This window comes from Gossypium hirsutum, chromosome D03 (assembly GCF_007990345.1).
Source record: "Gossypium hirsutum isolate 1008001.06 chromosome D03, Gossypium_hirsutum_v2.1, whole genome shotgun sequence".
NCBI classification, from domain to species: domain Eukaryota; kingdom Viridiplantae; phylum Streptophyta; class Magnoliopsida; order Malvales; family Malvaceae; genus Gossypium; species Gossypium hirsutum.
The window spans coordinates 7,022,185-7,044,986 of record NC_053439.1 but is presented as its reverse complement, the minus strand read 5'-3'; the positions used below and the strand labels follow the sequence as shown (position 1 = coordinate 7,044,986).

The following is a 22,802-nucleotide window of genomic DNA, read 5'->3' as shown; positions in this document are numbered from 1 at the left end:
TAATGTGATTCAAACAAAAATCATACTTGTAATGATGAATATCTTACCCATCAATTCGATACATATGATTCTTTGTCCAACCAACCCTTAAACATTTTTATACGGCATAAAGTCTACAAATTTTGGGTTTAGCTTTATTACTTAATTTAGGATTGCTGACAAATATGATTTTCACAATTAATGATGAATCTTAACAAGAAACATATTTAAAAAATGAAATAAACCTAAATCTTTAGTGCAAATACAAAATATGATGATATTTTAATTTTATTGGTAAAAGTATTATGAAAGTTTTTATATTAAAAATCAGATTGTATTTTAGTTTTTATACTCAAAAAATTAGTAAATTAGTTTTCATGCGTTAAATAAAAAATAAACTAGTTTTGTTATTTTTTTTTATTTTTATTGTTAAAAATAAGTCTTGTACGTCAATATGAGGTACACGTAGTATGCCACGTGCTATTATCTAGTTATTCTATCAGTTGAGCTAATTTTTAACAATATAAAGGGATGAAATTTTTAATAGAAATGAGCAATTTACTCTTTGTCTAACATACAGGGACTAATTTGCTCATTTTTAGTAGAAAGTTAAACTATAATCTAACTCCTAATACAAGGGCTCCATGATACTTTTAGCTAATTTTGAGTAATAATACATATTTCTTTCTTTTTCCCCTTGTTTGATTACACATTGATCAATAGCAGCCAACATGTCACTACATTTTTCTGGGATGTTTTTGGTAAGAGATTTATTGGAGAAAATTTATTTTAATTAAGATTTTCAAAATTTAAAAAGAATGAAATTATTTGTTTAGGAAAAATAATAAAGAAATTCAAAAATTGTGAGGAATTTCAAGAGTGGATTTGAGTAGATAAAATTTTTTATTCAAATTTCACCTAAAAAAAAGTGGTTTTTCAAAATTTGTTATAACTTTATTTAATTTAATATATATGTCCCACAGTAAAATAAAATAAAATAAAATAAAATAACCTTTTTTTACGAAAATATCATATCATTTAAATAATTCGAAAAAACAAAGACAATGAGGAAAAGAAACGAACCCCAAGTCAATAGGCTTACCTAATACATCCGACCCTAGCTTTCCGCATTATCACCATTGTTGGAAAAAAATATAATTTTTGTAAACTTTGAGGCATATTCTCGATTGGTAAACGTGGAGAGTTGAGTCATACATTTATAGTTTTATATTCTACTTCATGATTCCTTTACAACGATTTACTATATGCTCAAAATGAATGAGTGATAAATGATAAATTGATGCTTAAAGTAAGCCACTTGTGAATAGTTGTTGAGGAAAAGAAAAGTTTAGATCCCACATTGGTTAAATATCAAGTGTGAGATATGTATATATATGAGAACCCGCTTGAGGGTTATTGAATGACTAAGTTTGAAATCTTGTTTCGTGCTCAGGTGGTGTAGATCCAAACTCATTAGGGTTAGGGTGCACTTGCATGACATGGGCGATGCGAAATGTTCGAACTGCTTGGGCCTAAAAAGAACTTGTAGATATTTTAGCCTAATAAGTAATTTTTTTTCTTAGCAGATATTATATAGAATCTGTTTTAAAATGACAAATATCTCGATTTGATTTGATTCCAAATCAAATTGATTGATTTATTCAAATTGATTTAAAGGCTCATTTAATGCAGATTTGTATATTTATTTATGGAAATTTTCAAAATTCCTCCATATTGAATGCTTATAAAAACTTAAAGAATATTGCAAAATTCTTTAAAGACACACAACAAATTTATTTCACTCTAAAAATTCTTTTCTTTTTCTCTCCAAATTTTTTAAAGTTTCGGTAATAGAATAAGGCAAGGTTTGTTTATTGATCACTGCATAGGTATTACTGCCGCGATTATTTTATTGTTGTATCCTGGGAGACAGACGACCAACGTTTCTTCAAGTACCATAGGAGCGGCCGAATCTGTCTTAAGGAAACTGTGAAACCAGGCTTCAATATCTAGTAAAACTCGATTCCCTTATTCGATTTCTAGTTTTTCAAGATCTTGTTTATTTAATTGTTTTCAAATATGATATTTTAAATAAATATAAATATTTATTTAATTTTTTTTGTTTAGATATGATGTTTTTACATAAATATAAATATTTGTTTATATTATTTGTTCAGATATTGTATTTAATATAAATATAAATATTTATATTTGTTCGCTAACGTATTTTGTCCAACAATCTTAAGATAAACTTATTATTTTACAGTTCTCTAATCCAAGACGAACGAGACACCTAGGCGAAAAAAACGTATTATGTTTGAGCATAAAAAAGTTAAAATTAAATAATTCTGTTTCGGGATTTATTCCCGCTGTTTAACAGATTTTGTTTCATTTTGATTTTGTTTCCAAACGAGAATTAATTGAATAATTCTATTTCAGGATTTATTCTTGCCATTTAACATATTTGATTTGATTTTTATTTTGTTTCCAGATGAGAATTAATTGAATAATTCTGTTCCGGAATTTATTCCCGTCATTAATAGATTTTATTCGATTTTGATTTTGTTTCCAAATGAGAATTAATTGAATAATTCTGTTCCGGGATTATTCCTGCCATTTAACATATTTTATTCGATTTTGATTTTATTTCCAAATAAGATTTAATTAAATAATTTTGTTTCGAGATTCAATCCTGTCGTTCAATAGAATTGATTTTGATTTTGTTTCAGAATTTTAATTCTGCCGCTTAACAAAATCAAATGGTAATATTAACTGGAAATTAATTTTTTTGTTTATTGTGACCTTAATTATGGCTTTAAATTGTAGCTTTAAAATTGTGACATCAAAGAAAAAGAAATTTATCAATTGTGAATTAAAAAGACAATATGAAAGTGCATGTCTAGAATTGGTTTTTTGAAAGACTAGGTATTTAAGCGTGTCAAGTGCACCACATATCTTTCAGGGTTACCTACCCGGTGCATTGTTTTATTGTATTTTTCGATTAGACTATATAAACTTTTGTTTCGGATTTTATTAAATTCCTGCTGTCTAACAAAAGTTGATAATTTTTCTAATTCTAGTTTCGTTTCAGAAATCTTAACAGAAACTGGAAACTCCCACCAATGCTGTGGAAGATATGGATTTATGTGCTATGATTTCTAAAGTCAACATGGTTGACTCAAATCTAAGAGAATGGTGGCTTGATACTGGTGCCACATGTCATATCTGTTGCGACAAAGACTCATTTTCTGAGTTGAAGCCTTGTGAAAATGGGAAGAAGCTCTATATGGGCAATACTACGACTTCCAAGATCAAGGGGAAGGGTATTGTGGTCTTGAAGTTGACTTCTGGCAAATAACTCAAGCTCCAAAATGTGTTGTATGTGCCTGACATACGAAAGAACCTTGTTTTTGGGACACTCCTAGGTGTACACGGTTTTAGGATGCTGTTTGAATCCTAGAAGCTAGTTTTGTCTAAATGGGGAATGTTTGTGGGATGGTGATATATATTAAATGACATGTGGAAACTTAATGCAATTTCTGTAAAAACAAAGACAATGAATAAGAATGTCGCTTCTTCCTCTGTTTATATGCTTGAGTCATTTGATTTATGGCATGGTAGGCTCGGACATGTTAATTACGATACTTTACAAACATTAATTAACTTAAAAACATTCCTTCGTTTCACATTAATTCTAATCATAAATGTGAAACATGTGTTGAGGCAAAATTAACAAGGTTTTCATTTCAAACTGTTGAAAGAAGCACAGAACCACTTGATCTAATACATAGCGATGTTTGTGACTTAAAGTTTGTTCAAATGATAGGAGGGAATAAATAACTTATTATCTTCATCGATGATATCACAAAATATTTCTATGTATATTTGCTTAAGAGCAAAGATGAAGCTATAGAGAAATTTATTCTATATAAGTAGGAAGTTGAAAACTAACTTAATAAAAAGATTAAGATCGTGAGAAGTAATCGTGGTGGTAAATATGTTGAACCATTTGATGAATACTATACACAACATGACATTATTCATGAAGTAACACCACTATACTCTCATCAATCAAATGGAGTAGCCGAACGAAAAAATAGAAATCTAAAGGAAATGATGAACGCCTTACTAGAAAGCTTTGGGTTATCATAAAAAATGTGGGGGGAAACTTTTTAATGAACTAATTACCTTTTAAATAAGGTGTCCCGCAAGAAAAGGGATAAGACACCATATGAGTTATGGAAAGGTAAAAAACCATCCTACAACCACTTGAAAGTGTGGGGGTGTCTTGCTAACATAATGTATAATGGTAAGTCGAGACATATGCGTCATCGACACAATACCATTAAACAACTGATCTTAAATGGAATTCTCTATTGATTTTGTAAAAAAAAACATTGCGGATCTGCTAACTAAAGGCTTAAATTAAGATCATGTTGATAAAATATTGAAAGGAATGAGACTAAAGCTCATGAAAATAAAAGGCGCTATGTGAAGAAAAACCCGACCTAGCTGATTGGAGATCCCATGATCTAGGTTCAAAGGGACAACCTACTTACATAGACCTGTGAGGTCATTGTGGGGGTTATTATCCCAAGTCCATTCCTATGATGTAAACAGTGACTAAAAATGGGATAGGTTAAGCAATGCTTTTAATGACCGTTGTGTGTTTCGGTGAGCCGAGCAACATAAGTCACTTATGTGAGAGTGAAATGGGGTCGCTTCGAGGAGACTATTGGGGCATATTTCTCTCAAACTTTTGCATAACTAAAAAGATATTCACGACCATATGAACATACCCATGAGTACTAAAAACCTTACCAGGGATGTAGTTGTGTGAAGTATATCATCGTTTACACAAACGGCAGAACAGTTCAAGAACATCGCATCTACTGGTTAGCTAGTAAAGTAAATATACTTTCACAATGGAAGGTTTAAGGGTGGATATCTACCTATCCTATGCAACTATCGATCGTAGATTCTATCACCACATCGAGTCAATGTTTTTCGTTAAAATTATCAATTTTCATTCATGTGGGGGATTGTTGGAAAAAATGTAATTTTTGGAAACTTTGAGGTATATTCTTGATTGGTAAAGGTGGAGAGTTGAAGCATAAAATTGTGGTTTTATATTTTACTCTATGATACCTTTACAACGGTATGCCATATGTTCAAAATGAATGAGTGATGAATGAGAAATTGATGCTCAAAGTAAGCTATTTGTGAACGTTTGTTGAGGAAAAGAAAAGCTTAGATCTCACATTGGTTAAATACCAAGTGTGAGATATGTATATATATGAGAATCCGCTTGAGGGTTATTGAATGACTAAGGTTGAAACCTTGCCTCGCGCGCAAGTGGTGCAGATCCAAACCCATTGGGGTTAGGGCGCACCTGTACGACGTGAGTGACGCGAAATGTCCGGACTAGTCAGACCCAAAAAGAACTTGCAGATATTTTATCTCAATACATAATTTTTTTTCTCAGCAAATATTATATAGAATCTGTTTTAAAATGAAAAATATCTCGATTTGATTTGATTCCAAATCAAATTGATTGATTTTATTCAAATTGATTTAAAGACTCATTTAATGCAGATTTGTATATTTATTTATGGAAATTTCTAAAATTCCTCCATATTGAGTGCCTATAAAAGCCTAAAGAATACTGTAGAATTATTTAGAGACACAACGAATTTATTTCACTTTAAAAAAAAATCTTTTCTTTTTCTCTCCAAATTTTCAAAAGTTACGGTGATAGAAGAAGGCAAGGTTTGTTCGTTGACCACTGCATAGGTACTACTGCCGTGATCATTTTGTTGTTGTATCCTAGGAGACAGACGACCAACGTTTCTCCAAGTACCATAGGAGCAGCTGAATCTGTCTTAAGAAAACTGTGAAAACATGACTCAACATCTAGTAAAACTCGATTCCCTTATTCGATTTCTGGTTTTTCAAAATTTTGTTTATTTAATTATTTTTAGATATGATGTTTTAAATAAATATAAATATTTATTTAATTTGTTTTGTTTAGATCTGGTGTTTTTATATAAATATAAATATTTTTTTATATTATTTGTTCATATCTTGTATTTAATATTTATATTTATATTTGTTCGCTAATGTATTTTGTCCAACAACCATTACAATTCGAAATTAAAATATCTACAATAAAAGGAAAAATGACAAATTCAGAATAGTCCGCTTGAGATAAAGCCAATCTAAGGTAGTTTAAAAAAATTATTGTATTAAAAATATTTATATTTTTTACCATAATTTTTTATATTATTTATTCTTAATATCAATAAATTTGTTTTATAATTATTTTTTATTTTTATAACTCCAATAACCTAATATTTTTTAAAATAATTATTTATACAAACAAAACAATTACAATGACTAATATTTCAAATTAATGAGTTCTAAAATACTAACATTTAAAAAATCTCTAAAATTTTAAAATTTCTTATCCAAGCACACTTAAACTTAAAGGTAATAAGATTTTTCTAACGTTTCCCTCAAACCTAAAATGTATATTTCAATTCTTTTTCTTTCAAAACTGTAAACTTATATTTTGATCCCTCTAAAATTATAAAATTTTAAGTTTATAAAAAGTTAAAATTATATTTGTTGAGGAGGAAACTATTTCCAAAAAAGTTTTCAAAGTGTTGTTTGTTGGGCAGCCTACCAAACACCTAAGAATATATATCGAGGTATTTCCCCAAGTGATACCATATGTGCAAGTAAATGGCCTATATGTCTCAGGTTGGTAGTTCGTGTCTCTCTTGCACGTAGGTCAAGCTATTTACATAATTACCATCACGCATTACACTGACACTTCTCTCATGAGCCTTGTAAGTCATATCTCTACCAACTAACATACTCCTAACTTTGTGAACTTGCGCTCATGACAGACCTTTTAAGGCACTTGGACTCTCTGCAAAGTAGTGAGAAAAATCCTACCACGAGATAATACCATGATGTTGTTAAGAGTCTTGCCAATTATCCAAAGAATAACATTTCGAAGATTTCTCTCGAAAAAATTTGCCTCTCAACAACATTTAATCCCTCTAAAAATTTAAATTTAATATTCATAAAAAAACAACTTTCACCTGGAAAAAAAGAAAAGAATCTTTGCTTGATAATAATCCAATACCAAGACAATGGGTTAGTCGGCTAAGGATTAAGTTCCATGTGCGGTGCATGTGATTCGGCGTTATATTTGATACGAAAAGAAAAACATTCAATCATGTAACAATGAACGTAATAAGGAATCAGATTGTGAAATAGAATTATTATTATTATTATTGCAAAATAATGATAAGATCTTAAGTAGCTTTCTCCATAGTTGACTTGAAAGGAAAAAAACAACTAAAATATTTGTATTCTTGGTGCTCCCAAGTCAAAAACAGTGTTAAAGATTTAAAAAAAGCAATATGGAGTATGGTCCAGGCAGTGATTAAACCTGCCATGCTTCAAATCAGTAGGGTTGGTCTGTCAAAGGAGACAATATAAATGTGATTTGGGGCTACCTTGTGCCCAAAACCCATGACAGCAAACAACCTCTAGAAGTAATTAGATGGCCAAGAATGTGACCATTAAATCGATTAATATCACCTCTACAGACCCATCCTTTAAATAGAAGAGAATTCAAACTTTGAAGATTATTGCTTGAATCGTCAATGATTTCTTAGGATGGGTTTGGATGGGCGATTGGGTACGGTACGGTGCGTTTAGCTTGCTTTTTGTCTCACGCTACAGTATCTAATATCACCGCCACCGCTATTTTTACATTAACCACAAGTAAACGCACCGTCCATCCAAACCCACCCTTAGTTCAATGCAGAGGTAGAATTTGGAGAGCGGGCAGGGGTGCTCAAAATTTTAACTTTTAATTTTTTTTATAATTTATAAAATTTAAAATTAGTATTGTATTTTGACTTCTAAAATAATAAAAAATTTAATTAATCTTTTAAAATCTATAAAGATATAGGCTATTAAAATGGTGAAATTACAATTTCACTATTGTAAAAATATACAACTTAATTTCACCTCCAATTTTTTGGCTCACTCCTAGGCAAGGGCGGATCTGAGGGGAGCTAGCAGGGACCCCGACCCCCTTAAAATGGAAAATTTTTCATTAGGCCTTTTATAATTTATGAAATTTTAAATTAGTAATAATAAAATTACACTTGACCCCCAAAAAATAATAAAAATTTGATTTAGTCCTCTAAAAATTATAGAGATATAGGATATTTAAATGGCGAAATTGTATTTTTACTATCATAAAAATATATAATTTAATTCCGGCCCCTCCAACAAAAATTTCTGACTTCTCCCTTGCCCCCTTTAAGTCGTATTTTTAGATTTGTCACTGCCCCTAAGTTGATAGTAATGGTAAGATAGGGCCCTCGGATCTTAGGTTCGAGTCTTATTTTATATAAAATATGTAAATTTTCTAATTAATTATTCAATTTAGTTGTTGAATTAATTATTGCATCTTGTAATGATTGAATATATTAAAACTATTATAACTTCAAAAAAAAATTATTACATGAATCAATTAAATTAAATGTCTGATTCGATTTGGACCATATCCTTAGTTCTTAACCAAAATCTTTTTCTATGCCCACCCTAAATAGGGCAACTAGGGGCCACCCATTTTGTTAGTTAATGACGTGCATGGAATGAAACCTCATCTGGTCCAGCCATCGGCCATAGGGGTGGCCTGCATGGCATGCCAAAGCTGGCATGAATAGACACAAAAAGAAAATCACATAAAATGACTTGAAAGAATCCTTTAGAACAGATGATTGTTCCATTTATGTTTTGTTGTCTGAAGGCATATGAGCTGAGGCTGTTACTGCCATGGGTTCACACCCATTCATATATTGCAAAGTGTTTTTTTTATTATGAGTTTTTTAATCCACATTATTGTACAAAAACATGGTGGCTCAACCAGTGATTCTATGTATCCAGAAATAAATTTAAATTTATTTACAAAAATAGGAATTATACCTATAATTATAAGGGAAAAATCTCTAAATTACATATAGTTTTTGATTCCAGGGTAATTTGATACAATAATTTAGTGTATTTGTATAGAAACTACTTTAATTTTACTCTATTTATTTCTATATTTACCTAGCTGTATACGCAAACAACTATTTCTATCCTATGTGATTTTTTTTTTTTACTTTATAAGCTGAAATTTATAATAATAAATTTTGAGATATTGCATAGTAGTACTTTCTCTTCCTTTTAATGAAAATTTCAATTTTTAAAAGATAAAATAAAATTAGGATATAGTTTTTTTATGATCAAATTCTACTATTAATATTTTATTATGCTTAAGTTGAATTTAGTCTCTATAGTTCAATTTGATCTATTTTAGTTTTGTGTTTTGAATTATTCAATTTCAGTCTTGATTTAAATGGTAACAGTTAAATCCATTTGGTTAAATTCAAAATTTAAGTCTCCATAATTTTCGAATTTCAAATTTTCAATATTGACATAAACGATAGTCGTTAAATCTATTAACGGTTCTTTTTTTAGTAATATGTGAAAATATCAAGTTGGGATAGTATTACACAAATGGTGATATGGTTGCCACATCAAACTTTGGAAATAGCAAGCCCTCGAGGCCCAAAATACACTTTAGAAACAAATTGGGACTAAATCGGGTACTTAGAAAATTTTTCGGAAAATATAAAAAAATTTTAAAGGTGCAGGGGACACACGCCCATGTGGCTAGGCTGTGTGTCTTACACGGTCAAAAGACATGCTCGTATCTCAGGCTATGTGAGTATTCGAAATAGGGACACACGGCCATGTCCCAGCTCGTGTCCAAACTTGGGAGCTCTCTGACTTGGGTCGCACACCCAAGTCACATGCCCGTGTGCTAGGCCATGTAAGCATACTGACTTGCATTAATAAGGTGCAGAGGTCACACGGCCAAGCCACACGCCCGTGTGCCAGGCCGTGTGAATAATTTGAACATTCAGTTTTGCAATTTATAAGATGCAAGGGACACACGGCCAAACCACACGCCTGGGTGCTAGGCCGTGTGAAAAATTTTGAGTATACTGACTTATGCAAAAAATTTTAAAATACAAGGGACACACGACCGTGTCACATGGCCGTGTGTCACACACGATTGAGACACACGACCATGTCACATGGCCGTGTGTCACACACGGTTGAGACATGCGTCCGTGTTTCTACCCGTGTGGACAAAAATAGGTCATTTCCAAGCCACATTTCTCACCTAACACATTAATTTGCACATTCACAAGCCATAACAAAGCAACCAAAACAAGTCAAAATCATGTCTTGAACATGATATATTACCACATATATCCAAGTATCCAATCTTACCAAATTAACTTAATACACATATATGCATATTTTACCAAATATATTTTCTCAAACCAATCATCAATATACCTATATGTTTTCCATCCATCAACCATTTCAAACACTCATCAAACATGTTAAGGCCATATATATACATATCAAAATATACCAATCACAAGCCATACTAATGGCTAGTTTCAACCAAACATTTACATGCCATCATTGGCCAAATTTTGCCTATACATGCCATTATAACCAAAATGATTTACTATATATAACGAAATGGGCCGATGGATAGTGTGATGTAGCTCCGACCAGCTTCCAACCTTAACGAGTTTCCGAGTTACTATAAAACAGGGGAAATATAACAATGTAAGTATTTAAGCTTAGTAAGTTCGTATAATATGGAATTTAACTTACCACTTAATCACAATTAAGGTAAGCATTTAAGGCATAATCAAACCAAATTGGCCAAAAGCCCTAACACATATCCTCATCAACCATGTTAGTCATTTATTTCATATGAATATCAAGAAACATGTATGAGCTCATCAATAATCAAATTTCCATATACATATACTTTCTACGTCATGTGTTCATATAACATGTACAAATCATATCCATGTATTTCAAGTATATACCCGTAATAATTCATCTCGAATTCATATTATCTTATGTCAGAACTTTGCCCGTTGAATCATTCAAAATATCGATGGATACATGAATAGTACACACGAAGTGTACAAATCTATAATCCATCAATTCATATACAAGTATGCTCATACGAGCATGTAATCGGGAAGCTCTTTCGAGCCATGTAACGGGAAGCTCATACGAGCCATAAACGGGAAGCTCAAAAGAGCCAAATATCGCGAAGCTCATGCGAGCCAATATCGGGAAGCTCTGAAGAGCCATTAATTGGGAAGCTTATAAGAGCCAATTATCAAGAAGCTTGTGAGAGTCAATTATCAGGAAGCTCTTGAGAGCCAAATAACGGGAAGCTTGTGAGAGCCAAATATCAGGACGCTTATAAGAGTTGTGGTGTGTCTGCAACACATGCAGGACCACAACCAATCGGGAACCCTTAATGACAATGTCATTTGTATCCATCGAATTTCTTAGGTTCAAACTAGACTTAGTACTTATCAGATATCTTCGAATATGTGATCAATATTTATACATGACAATCATACATTTCACAAACATAATATTCAATTGAAACATATAAACATACAATTTAGTTACACGAACTTACCTCGACAAGTGTTCGTATACACAAAAGCTACTAATTTGATACTTTCTCTTTTCCTCGATCTAACTCCGTATTGTGTCTATCCGGGTCTAATTAAGCAAAATAAGCTTGTCTATCTTCAAGCTTCATAACTAGGGTTTCCATGTTCTTATTTTTATTATTTAATTCATTTATCATCTTTTCAATTTAACCCTTTACTTTATTAAATTTTCCAATGATGAATAATCATCCTTATCTACTAACTCCTCTAAATGGTCTATTTGCCATATAAGGACCTCCAATTTTGAATCCCATAGCTATTTGGTACCTTTAGTACTAGAATTTAACTTTTGTACTTTATGCAATTTGGTTATTTTTATCAAATTAAACATGTAATCGGTAAAATTTCTTAACAAAATTTTCATACGATATTTCTATCATACTGTAGACTATAAAATAATATTAAAATAAATTTTCTTCTAGCTTCGAATTTGTGGACCCGAAACCACTGTTCCGATTTCACTAAGAACAGGCTGTTTCATTTTCATTTTTTTTCAACTGAGTTCATACTCAATTAATCTGTGACACCAACTCAGTCAAGGGTTTTATAATAACTAAAAATTTCATTGCATGCGTATGTGCGTGGAAACCACGTATTTAGAACACATGTGTGCGTTTAAAAATAAATACAATAAACAATGAAACAAAAGGTTTGAAACTAATAATAATAACATATGTATAATATGTGTAATGACATTTGCAACTTTTTATTAGTTTTTTAAAAATAAGAAAAAGGCAAAAGTACCCTTTTAATAATATAACTTTGTAAAAATATATAAGGTTATTTAAGTAATTTTCTTGACTAAATTGGTGTCGAGTTGACTCATAACACTAGCTTAATCACACACTTAGATAATAGTATAAATATACAAACAATGTGGGTTAAACATTTTGTGTAATGATATTGAAATGTATAAAAAAATATCAAAATAAAATTCTAGTTGAAATGATAAAAAAAAAATTATAGATGCTTGTGACATAGTTCAAATCATAACATTTGTAACTTCTTTTATTTGTTTTTTAAAAAGGAAAAATATTTGATACACTGCCAAGCGGAGTTTTTAGACTCCACAAGCAGAGTCAAAGGGTTGACAAGTGTCATATTTAAAAAAAAAAAGACATGTGACAATTTTTTAAGAGTGCTTCTGGAATAAAAAAAATGCATTGTCTGTGTTCCAAATACTAACCTTTTTTAAAGTAAGAGAAAGAAAAAATGTCATTGTAAAAATATAACTTATTTAAAATATGTAAAGTTATTTTAGTAATTTATTTGATTGAGTTGGTATCGAGTTGACTCGTGACACCAACTTAGTCACACACTCAAATAATAGTATAGATAATATAAGTATAGACATAACTGATGAAGGTAATAAAATGTGCATAATAAATAAAAATATACAAAATAATTTAAGATAAAATTTTAGTTAAGTGGTAAAGCTAAAATTTTATCATTGCAAATGTCTCGGGTTCAAGTCGCACAATATGTAAATTATTTATTATTTTTAAAAAATAAAAAGACTAAACTAACCTAGAATAATATAATTTATTTTTTAACCGAGTCAATGCCCGATTGACTTATGACACTAACTTAATCAAGAATTTAAATAATGATATAGAAAATATTAATGCTTTAAATATTTTTATTCATTATTATATATAATTATGAAAAAGTATATATTTAATCTTTTAATTTAATGGTAGTATTTTAAAAGGAAAGATATTTTCTAATAGGGTAGTTTTTCATATGGTTTTAAAAGTGGTTTTTAGTGATTTAAGTTATTATACAAGAATTCTAAAAGATGGAAGTACCCATAAATTATTATTCATTAATATCTAAAAAATAATTTTTGAGTCGACTCCCAATTAAACTAGTAATAATCATTAGGTTTAGCGAAAAAAAATATTCTATAAAATATATTCAATGTTTTAGATTTAAGGATGTTATATTTTAGATTTATTTTAGGTTTAAATTATTTTTTTATAAATTTTATATAAAAGATTAAAAAATAAAAACATTCTCACAATATTTCTTTTACTTTTTAAATATTTTTTAAATATTCCTTTTTAAACTGGGTTGAGGCATTATTAATTTATGATATCAATTTAGTTAAAAACTAAATAATATAAGTAGAGACAGATAAATCAACCCAAACAAAAAAAATTAGCCTAAATAAAAGATATAAAGATCTCTATTAAATCTTGGAATGAGTCTTTTGTAAAAGATCGAACGCGTAACTAAATCAACCCATAAAAACCTTAATTCCCATTGCCAAACATAACTTTCTCTTCAACAAGACCGCTCTCAAACAAAGCCGAGCAATTAAGTAAAGAGCACCGACTTGAGGTGTTTATGAACTGGATTGAATAAATTTATATAATATTAATATTATATATAGTTATTTAAATCGACTTTATTTAAAATATGAGTTTTAAATTTTATTTAAATTTATCTATTTTTTAATAGTTAACTCCAGTTCATTTATGGCCGCTCATTTTTTTTATTCATTATTTATTATATACATGTATCTTTTATTAGCATTATTTTTTTCTTTTATTAAATTTTTAAACAAAAACAATTCAATATTTTTTTTAAAAATTTTACGTTATAGTATATTTGAATTTTATATAACATAGGTTACATAATATATAAAATAAATAATGGATGATCTAATTTTTTGCCCCTAAATTTGGTAATTAGGACCACTTTGATAATTATAGTTTTTTTTATTCACTTTGGTACTTGAATTTGGTAACTAGAATCATTTTTGGTTCCTAAATTTGAAAATTATAAAAATTTGATGAAGCGACACTATGAGATTTTGCCATGTTATCACTTGAAAATTAAAAAAAATTATATGAATTTTTTTATGACATGGTACAATCTTATAGTGTTATATATATTATTCTAATAATTGAACTAGTAGTAAATCAATCAGATCGCTGGTTCTCAATTCAATCAATTTAATCGGTTCAACTGCTAGAGCAAACAATAGTTAAAAAAATAATTAAAATTTTGAAAAAAAAATAAAAAAAATATTAAACCAGTTCAATCTAATCAACTACTATTTCTGTCCCCTTTTTTTTACTAGTTTCGAGTAATTTCCGATTCAATTTGTTCAACCCCTTTGTTTGGACCAATATATTGATCGGTTCTTGATCCAATCAATTCGACTGACCAATCTACTCATGTTCCAAGAACATTGGTTACATCAACGAATCTTGACGGAATCCAAATTTAGATCTAATTACTAAATTTAAGTGCTAAAGTAAAAAAAAACACTAAAATTAATTTAATTACCAGGGATAAAAAATTATGTTATCTTAATAAATAAATAAAAATTAATATGAAAACGGAAAAGCAAAGTCAAACTCGGTCTTTAAATATTAAAACTCATATTTCAAAAAGACTTCCAAAATTCATTTTTGAAAAATAAAAATAATTATTTTATCCCACCCCCGGCCCAACTAATTTATTGATTTCCAGAGAACAGTTGGCAGCAAACATTAGTTTTAACTTCTGATTTGGGCTTTGCATTTTGTTGTTAAATTTATATTTAACGTCCAGTTTAAAAGCTTTGCTAGCCATCTCAAAATTCCAACCAGGTTTGCTCTTTGCAATGAAACAAACATCTCTTTCTGCGTATTTTCATAGAAAAGAAATTTAAACTTCAAGCATCTACCTCATGCTATTTTTTTTCCAAATATTGGATATACATCAATGCAACCTTATGAAATGAATTTGCACTATAATGAATTCTAACAACGCATTAAAATTTTACCACAAGAAAGACAAATGCTAAAAGACCAAACAAATCTAATCATCGGCATGCATGTCCATACAGTCATTAGAGCCGGGGGAATTGGCTTCCCTATTTTGTTGGTGACAATAGTTGCTCTCGTTATTCCGTTGTCCGTTTACTGAAGATAAAATGTTGTTTGAATTGTAGCTGCCCTGAGCCAAGTGGTAGGGCTGAAGGCTCCGGCGAACTGGGCTTGAGAGGGCGTTCGAGAAAACAGAGTTCTTAACTTGGTTATCACCAGGCCGAACTCCCTGCCCAACATTTACCGATGACAATGGATTGGACAGAACAGGGGCACCTAAATTGTTCGACTGCATTGGAGCCTGGGAATGTGGGTGTTGCAGCGGCAGCCTAGGGGACATCGGTGGCTCATCTCCTCCATATTCAAGCTCATTCTGCGAAAGAAAATTAGATTAAATCTTAAACTATAACCTCATTTCAGCGAGAGTGGATCTGTCTTTATATTCCACAAATGCAGATGAAGCAAAGCATTCGTTTAAACGAGAAAGCTCAAAGACAGAAAGAGAAAGGTTGAACAAATCCTAAATCTGTAACGAGGTAGTTTTTTTTTTTTTTTCTGAAATTCACTTTTAGTTCTTACGGTATGCAGCTTCCCCCTTTAACCCCCATAATTCTCAAAATTCTACTTCGCAAGAACCTTACATCTACCACCAAGTTTCTCTATTCCTTTTGTTACAGTATTTTACACAGATTCATCTCTATGGAGGCATATTCAAAACATGCATACTTCGTAGATATATGATCAACTTTCAGTTGTATGGAAAATTGATCTAGTTAAAGATTATATCCAAACATGCATACTCCATAGATACATTATCAACTATGAATTGGTAGCATCTGGCAGCCAATCAAGCCCCAAGTGTTTCAATCAGCTATTAATTTGATGATAATAACATTAAAATACAAAAATTATATTAATTAAATTATAATGTAAATGCTAAAATTGATTTTACCTATTTTAGTTCTCTTCTAAAGAAAACCAATCACTTTATTAACCTACTTATACGCTACACATTTTTAATTTTTACTTCATATTATTATTTTTATAAACAAATAAATGAAAGTAAAAATGTGTAACATAAAGAATAATAATAAACCTAACAAAATACTAAGACAAAAGTATTTGGAGTATTCACTTATTTTTTAAGTAGTATGATTACTCCATAAGCAGTGATATAAAGCATGAAAATTACATATATCTTCTTGTTTAAATTCACTTTCCTTTAATACAATTTTTTTATGGTTAGGGATTCCAAACCAGGTACTCTTGGAAGGCTTACTTGCTGTATGAACAATTATATGATTAATATGCATAAAAGAATACGCTTTTAAATAATTTAACAAACTTTAATTACTAATATACAGACGTTTGAAAAATATTTTGCTGGATTGTTGATATTAAAATACTATAAAATATGTAGAGAAAAGTATAATATTTCAAAATAATTTAAAACATTCAAATAAAAAAATTTATCCCAGAATGATATTCAAGATTGTCTTTCGTAGACTGAACCCAACAAAGTAAAAGAACTAGAATTAAATGGAGTAACATGCCTAACATATCATATAAAATAGTCCGTAAAATGTAGGATCCAAGGGCATCAACAAAGTATTTCATAGTTATCCAGTTTAGTTGCAAAGTTCAATTCAAAGCATATGCGATTGGCAGAGGCAAATAGCTAATTGGCAACTAAGGAAAGCAAGAAATGAAAAATACCTGCAAATAAGCAACTATATCAACAGTTGTAGCCCTTGACCCTTCTTCTTGCTGCCTCAGAATCCATTGATAGAGTTTCTCCTGCAAAGGGAAAAAAGATCTATACACTTAGAGAGGAAGGTATTTCACAATGAAAACAAATTCCATACACCAAAACCAGCAAGGAATAATACAGAAATTTTAACATTTTACAAATTAATTAAGTTTTCATTGCTTCAACATTTCACATAAATGTTAAAAAGAAAATTCATATAAGATTACAAATGATTAATTGCTTTTGACAGAACAACTAACAACATAATAATTGTTGCGCATAAAAGCAAAATCAAACAGTTCGTTGCACGTGAGATTTAAACTAAGGAGATTTCATAGTTTATTTTAGATATTATAATACAAAGGATATAACATTTAAAATAAAGCGATTTCATTAGGTATTTGGTTATCACAACAAATATCGGATTCAATCAAGCATAAAAAAATCATAGGAATCAACCACGAATAAAATATTATTAAGCAAATAGATACAAAGAGGGATAGGAAGCGAACCAGCGCGTGACGTTCACCGGCCTGAAAAGAAAGGCGTTGGTGGTTCATAGCCTGGGTGTAAAGCTGGGAGAGGGAGTTTGCAGCGCTGCAAAAACTGGTGTACATGGTCCGATCAACCTCGTCAAGGCGCGAGGCGTCGGATTTTCTCTTCTTCGTCATGTTTAATTTTCTAATTGAAAATAAATTACAAGTAAATAAATAAAACTGCTACGATAGAGCGAAAGAGGGTTTTATTTTCTGAAAAAAAATTTTAAATGATGCAGATTTACATGAAATCGAAGAAGAATTGTAGATTAGGGTAGAGAGGAAATGCGGATGTTTTGAGTTGGAAAGAGACGATTATGATTTACGAAAGAAGTAGCAGGGAGTTTTTATATGAGCTACATCACATGGGCCCTTATGGGCCGCCTTTCATCGCTCTTTTTTTTATTATATACGTTTGAAATAAAAATAAAAATTATATGAAATAATATTTTTTTGAAAAAAAAGATAATTAATAATGTAAATTATCCATATGATTTTTTTTAGAAATCTAATCTTTATATTCTATTCTGTCAATTTATGACATCAATTTAATCTAGTATTTAAAGACAGTATAGATATTTATTGAAAAATAAAAAAAGGATTGTATTTATCTTTTTTCTGCACGGTTGAAAAATAGGAGAAAAATATATTATTTAATTAACTTTCCCTTTACTTTTAGGAAAAAGAATAATTGATATTCTGTAAGCATATATAGATTTAACTTCTTTTTTTATCTAATTAATTACTGGACACATATACACAAACAAGCAGCATAGGTTATGGGCTTGGTAAACAAAATATATTGAAATTTGTAAGCTACATAAAATGCCTAGGTCCAGTCTGGTCAATCTCGGAGAACTCAAACATGCTTGCTCAAGATTGAGCCTGTTGGATATGAAAAAGTATATTAAAATAATAAATAATATTTTATATTTATATCTCAAAATAAAATAACTCGAAAAAATTGGTTTTCTTCTTATTTTGTATATTTTATAAAAAAAAGTATGTAATAAATTTATAAATTTATATTAAATATTAGAACATTGACCAGAATTCGTCATTAGAAGAATGTGTTAATGAAACTACGAAGAGTGGTTTATGCAAATGGATTCCTGAAAGAAACATAAAAGGATCTTTGATTGCTTTGGATTAGTATTAGTACTTTACAACTTTAGCTTGGTCATCATCCGCAAGGGGTTGCCTGGAACACAAGGTATTGTAGGTTAGTAAACCTAACACGCTAAGCAATGCTATATTGCCGGAATTTTCAACAGTTGTTTGTTTCTTGCTAGATTGGGATGATGGCTAGAACTAGATGTCTCCCCATTCAAGCGAATACCACCATTATTAGACAAATATAATTATATGACAATAGCACATTAACATTGAACTTGCAATACATTTCAAGATACTTTTCAGATTCCTAGCCTTTCAAGATATTTTACAAGAAAAAAAGCAGAAAGCAGCAAATGAATGACCATAGAAATTTCAGAAAGGAAAATCTTGGTGTGGACTATCATCAGCATGCATGTCCATGCAATCGTTAGTGCTTGGGGAATCAGTTTCTCTGTTTTGTAGGTTAGTGTGGTATGTTTCATTATTTCGAGGTTCATTGGTAGAGGAGCTGATGTTATTTGCTCCCGGGACTGAGTGGTAGTGCTGAAGGCTCTGACGAACAGGGCTGGAGAGTGCATTTGAAAATACAGAGTTCTTTGCCTGGCAATCCGCAGAACGAACTCCTTGCGCAATTGTGCCTGCTGAAATTGGATTAGAAGAAAAAGGAGAACCTAAGTTGTTCTGGTGTGTTGCAGGCCGAGGGTGCTGCTGCTGCTGAAATGGCTGTCTGGGGGACATTGGGAAATCCTCTGCTCCATATTCAAGCTCATTCTACAGAAATTCGAAAAGGATAATTATCAGGAAAAAGAGATGATCAATTGTCACTTCATTTTCCATATAAATGTAACTACATACCATACACAAATAAAATGGTTCATGTCAAATACTCTGGATTATGAATGGGTAATATGGTACCGAACAATCATCACCATCCATGCTAAAAAACCATTATATTGATCAGATAGTTACATCTTCATTATATTTTTAAAATCATGATGTACGGAATAACTAAATAACTCACATGCCTTCATATTTTAAAATCATAATGTATGGAGTGACTGAATAGTTTGTGGATGTGTCAAGGCCAACTCAAAATCACATAGTGACATTTTTTTTTCTTAGTATGGATCTCAGAGTTGCAGCATGGAAAAAAGAAGACCCCTATCATTTTCACCCCTTCAAAGAAACTATAGTGATAAGCCTAAACCTACTAATAGCACCATCAGCCAAAATCCGTGCCACATGTTCCTCAAAAATATTGAACAGCTCCTTATAAAGAGTTAAAAAGGAGAAAAAGATTGAATTCACAAAAGAACCTCACCAATTCAAAACCATCACATCAGCCTACTAGAATAGGTTAGGAATGTGCTAGATAATCAGTTCCCATTTCAGTTAAAAAATAGACAATTGGTAGCAGAAGTTGACTATTCAAGCCCAGAGGAATTGATTATTTATTTTACACTAGACTCTCGTCTCGTGTACAACTTTCTACTATATCTTGGAGTTACTGCTTAAAGAACCAGAACAGGGGCCTTCAAACATTCAATACAATCAATCGACAACCAAAGTTGTTGCTCCCTCAAACTTTGTTTCTTGATAAAACTCAAACTTAATTCGGATATTTTTCTAAAGTGACTTTACTCATTCAAGTCCTAAATCTATAAATATAGTCATCCTTTTTCGCTTTATACTAACTCATTATGTTCCTCAGTTTCTCTCTAATCCCATAAAATTCAAACTCCCAAAGACCAAAAGAAAACAAAAACTTGTACATTGTCCATTATAGCCAAAAAGTTTACCTCCTTCATGAGACCTGCACTGCACAAATCAGTCAAACTTGTATAAAAATCTCAATTTCTTGGGTTCTCGAGAAAAAGCTGAAAAGTTTCAATCTTATTTATCTACAAAGATGAGTGGCTCATTCAATAAGGTGTACATGACTGCTGCTGAATTCAACTGACTGGAACAATATGGCATGTATAGGAAGCCCACAGTTAATATATCAGGATGTATAGGAAGCCTTACAGCAATTGCTTTCCAGGAAAGTATCATTATTTCAACTTCTAACGAAGGGCTTTGCACCCTCCACATCTACCTACTTTACTCTCATTTCCATCCAAAACCCAAAACAGACTTCTAAGTTCTAACCCAGGACCATGCATCTATCAATTAGGAATTCCGGCAAAACGATAGTCTCTTTTATCCTACAGTAAACTCCTCATCCTCCCATCCATTTATTTCATTCTCCTATCAGTCAAATTGCTCAAACAAACTGTTCTAGTTAAATGCTTAACTGTATGGACACTCCAATTAAATTCACCATATGACTGGAATGATAATAAACCATACTTGGTTGAAGCATTAAAAAATTAATACAAAAAACATATAATTCAGTAGAAAAGAGGTATGTGCAAACAGATTCATGAAACCAAATAAGAGAAAGAAATCACAAACCATACCTGCAAATAAGCAACAATATCAGTTGTCATCACTTTCAATCCTTCTTCTTGCTGCCTCAAAATCCACTCAAAAAGTTTCTCCTGCAGGGAAAAGGGAGAAGGATTTATACAATTAGATACAACACCAAAAGACCAACCAGGGACACATATGAAATCATAATTCAACAACTAAAATATGAAAGCCAAGGAATCTCTACAGCACTATTTAAAAATGGGGCGCTACAATCAGAAGGAAGCATTTTAGTCGAGAAACAAGATGATCAGATGAAATTATCTACAAGAAGAGCGATTGACATGTTTTCTAAATCTAAGACGACGCATAGAGAGGATACAGTGCCAATGAAGTAAAAGCAAGGACGAAAATCAACAAGTAACATTAGGAACACCCAATCAATGCCTTTTTTGCTTTTGAATTTAGGAGATTTATTTAGTTTTCTATGCTTTCAACAATTGCTCATCCAATAATTCATCATTTTAAGCTAATAAAGACTAAAAAAACACTGTTAAGCTTCAACTAGCATTTCAAAACTTCAATTTGCACAAAAAAGAATAGCAAAATTCCAACATCAATTACACAGCAGGGAAATTCTTATTCAGTATTCAATAACGATACAGAAATGAACATAAAATTTCCATTTCTTTAAGGGAAATAAACAAAGTTGACACCTTGTTACCAGATTACAACAAAAAATAAAACAATCAAATACTACAATAATTTAATTTCTTCAAAAGAAAAACATAATTACGTTTTCTATAATTCTATTCCAAACAGATTGTTCCGTTTAATTTCAATTCATTCTTTTTCGGACAAGTAAATTATCAATTCTCAAGAAGCATATAAAGGAAATTTATAAATAAAGAGATAGAGATATGAGATAATTAAAAAAACCACAAACCAAGGCGTAACGTTCGCCAGCCTGGAAAGAGAGGCTCTGGTGGTTCATGGAGTGGGAATAAAGCTGAGAAAGAGAATTAGCGGCGCTGCAGAAGGCAGTGTACATGCTCCGACTCACCTCGTCCAGGCGCGTAGCATCGGATTTCCTTTTCTTCGACATGACTTTTTTTGTTGTTGTTATAATTATTGTATTTTAAAAAAAAGGAACAGAAAGAAAAGAAACCCTTACACAGAGAAAGAGGAAAAGAGAAAACAGAGAAGATAGAAATAAGAGGGGAAAGTGGTGGTGATGAGACACAGAAACGTAACTTAACGTAACGTAAGAAGTTGGTGGAACCGACACAGAGCGCGTTTGTTTGCGTTCAGCAAAATGCTAATCAACATGCATGTAAATCAAACACATGTTGCTCAAAAAATAGGAGAAATTATGTTATGCATCCTTCCCATCATCAGATTATTTATGGTCTTTTTTAATTATTTAATAAGATTTTAGTTTTTTTATGTTATTAATACATAATTTTAATATTTTTTATTTTGAATTATGAATCTTGAATCTTAAACCTAAACTCAAATCTCGAACCCTAAACCTTCCCAAACTAAG

General features: G+C 30.8%; 2 protein-coding genes across 3 annotated transcripts; both read right to left on the bottom strand.

Annotated features, from left to right (window-relative positions):
- Positions 1-15,241: 15,241 nt before the first annotated feature.
- LOC107950596 (uncharacterized) lies at positions 15,242-18,052 on the bottom strand. The gene is made up of 3 exons (XM_016885474.2): positions 17,708-18,052; positions 17,162-17,242; positions 15,242-15,818 (listed from the first exon to the last, which is right to left on the bottom strand). The coding sequence occupies exons 1-3, from the start codon at positions 17,864-17,866 to the stop codon at positions 15,438-15,440; spliced, it is 621 nt and encodes a 206-aa protein (XP_016740963.2). The 5' UTR covers positions 17,867-18,052; the 3' UTR covers positions 15,242-15,437.
- Positions 18,053-19,092: 1,040 nt separating this feature from the next.
- Positions 19,093-22,584, bottom strand: LOC107950597 (uncharacterized). Of its 2 annotated transcripts, none has more exons than XM_016885475.2 (3): positions 22,203-22,584; positions 21,307-21,387; positions 19,093-19,618 (listed from the first exon to the last, which is right to left on the bottom strand). In XM_016885475.2, the coding sequence occupies exons 1-3, from the start codon at positions 22,359-22,361 to the stop codon at positions 19,220-19,222; spliced, it is 639 nt and encodes a 212-aa protein (XP_016740964.1). In that variant the 5' UTR covers positions 22,362-22,584; the 3' UTR covers positions 19,093-19,219. The 2 variants fall into 2 exon arrangements, with proteins under 2 accessions (XP_016740964.1, XP_040945642.1); XM_041089708.1 differs by having other exon boundaries at positions 22,320-22,556.
- Between the last annotated feature and the right edge of the window lie 218 nt (positions 22,585-22,802).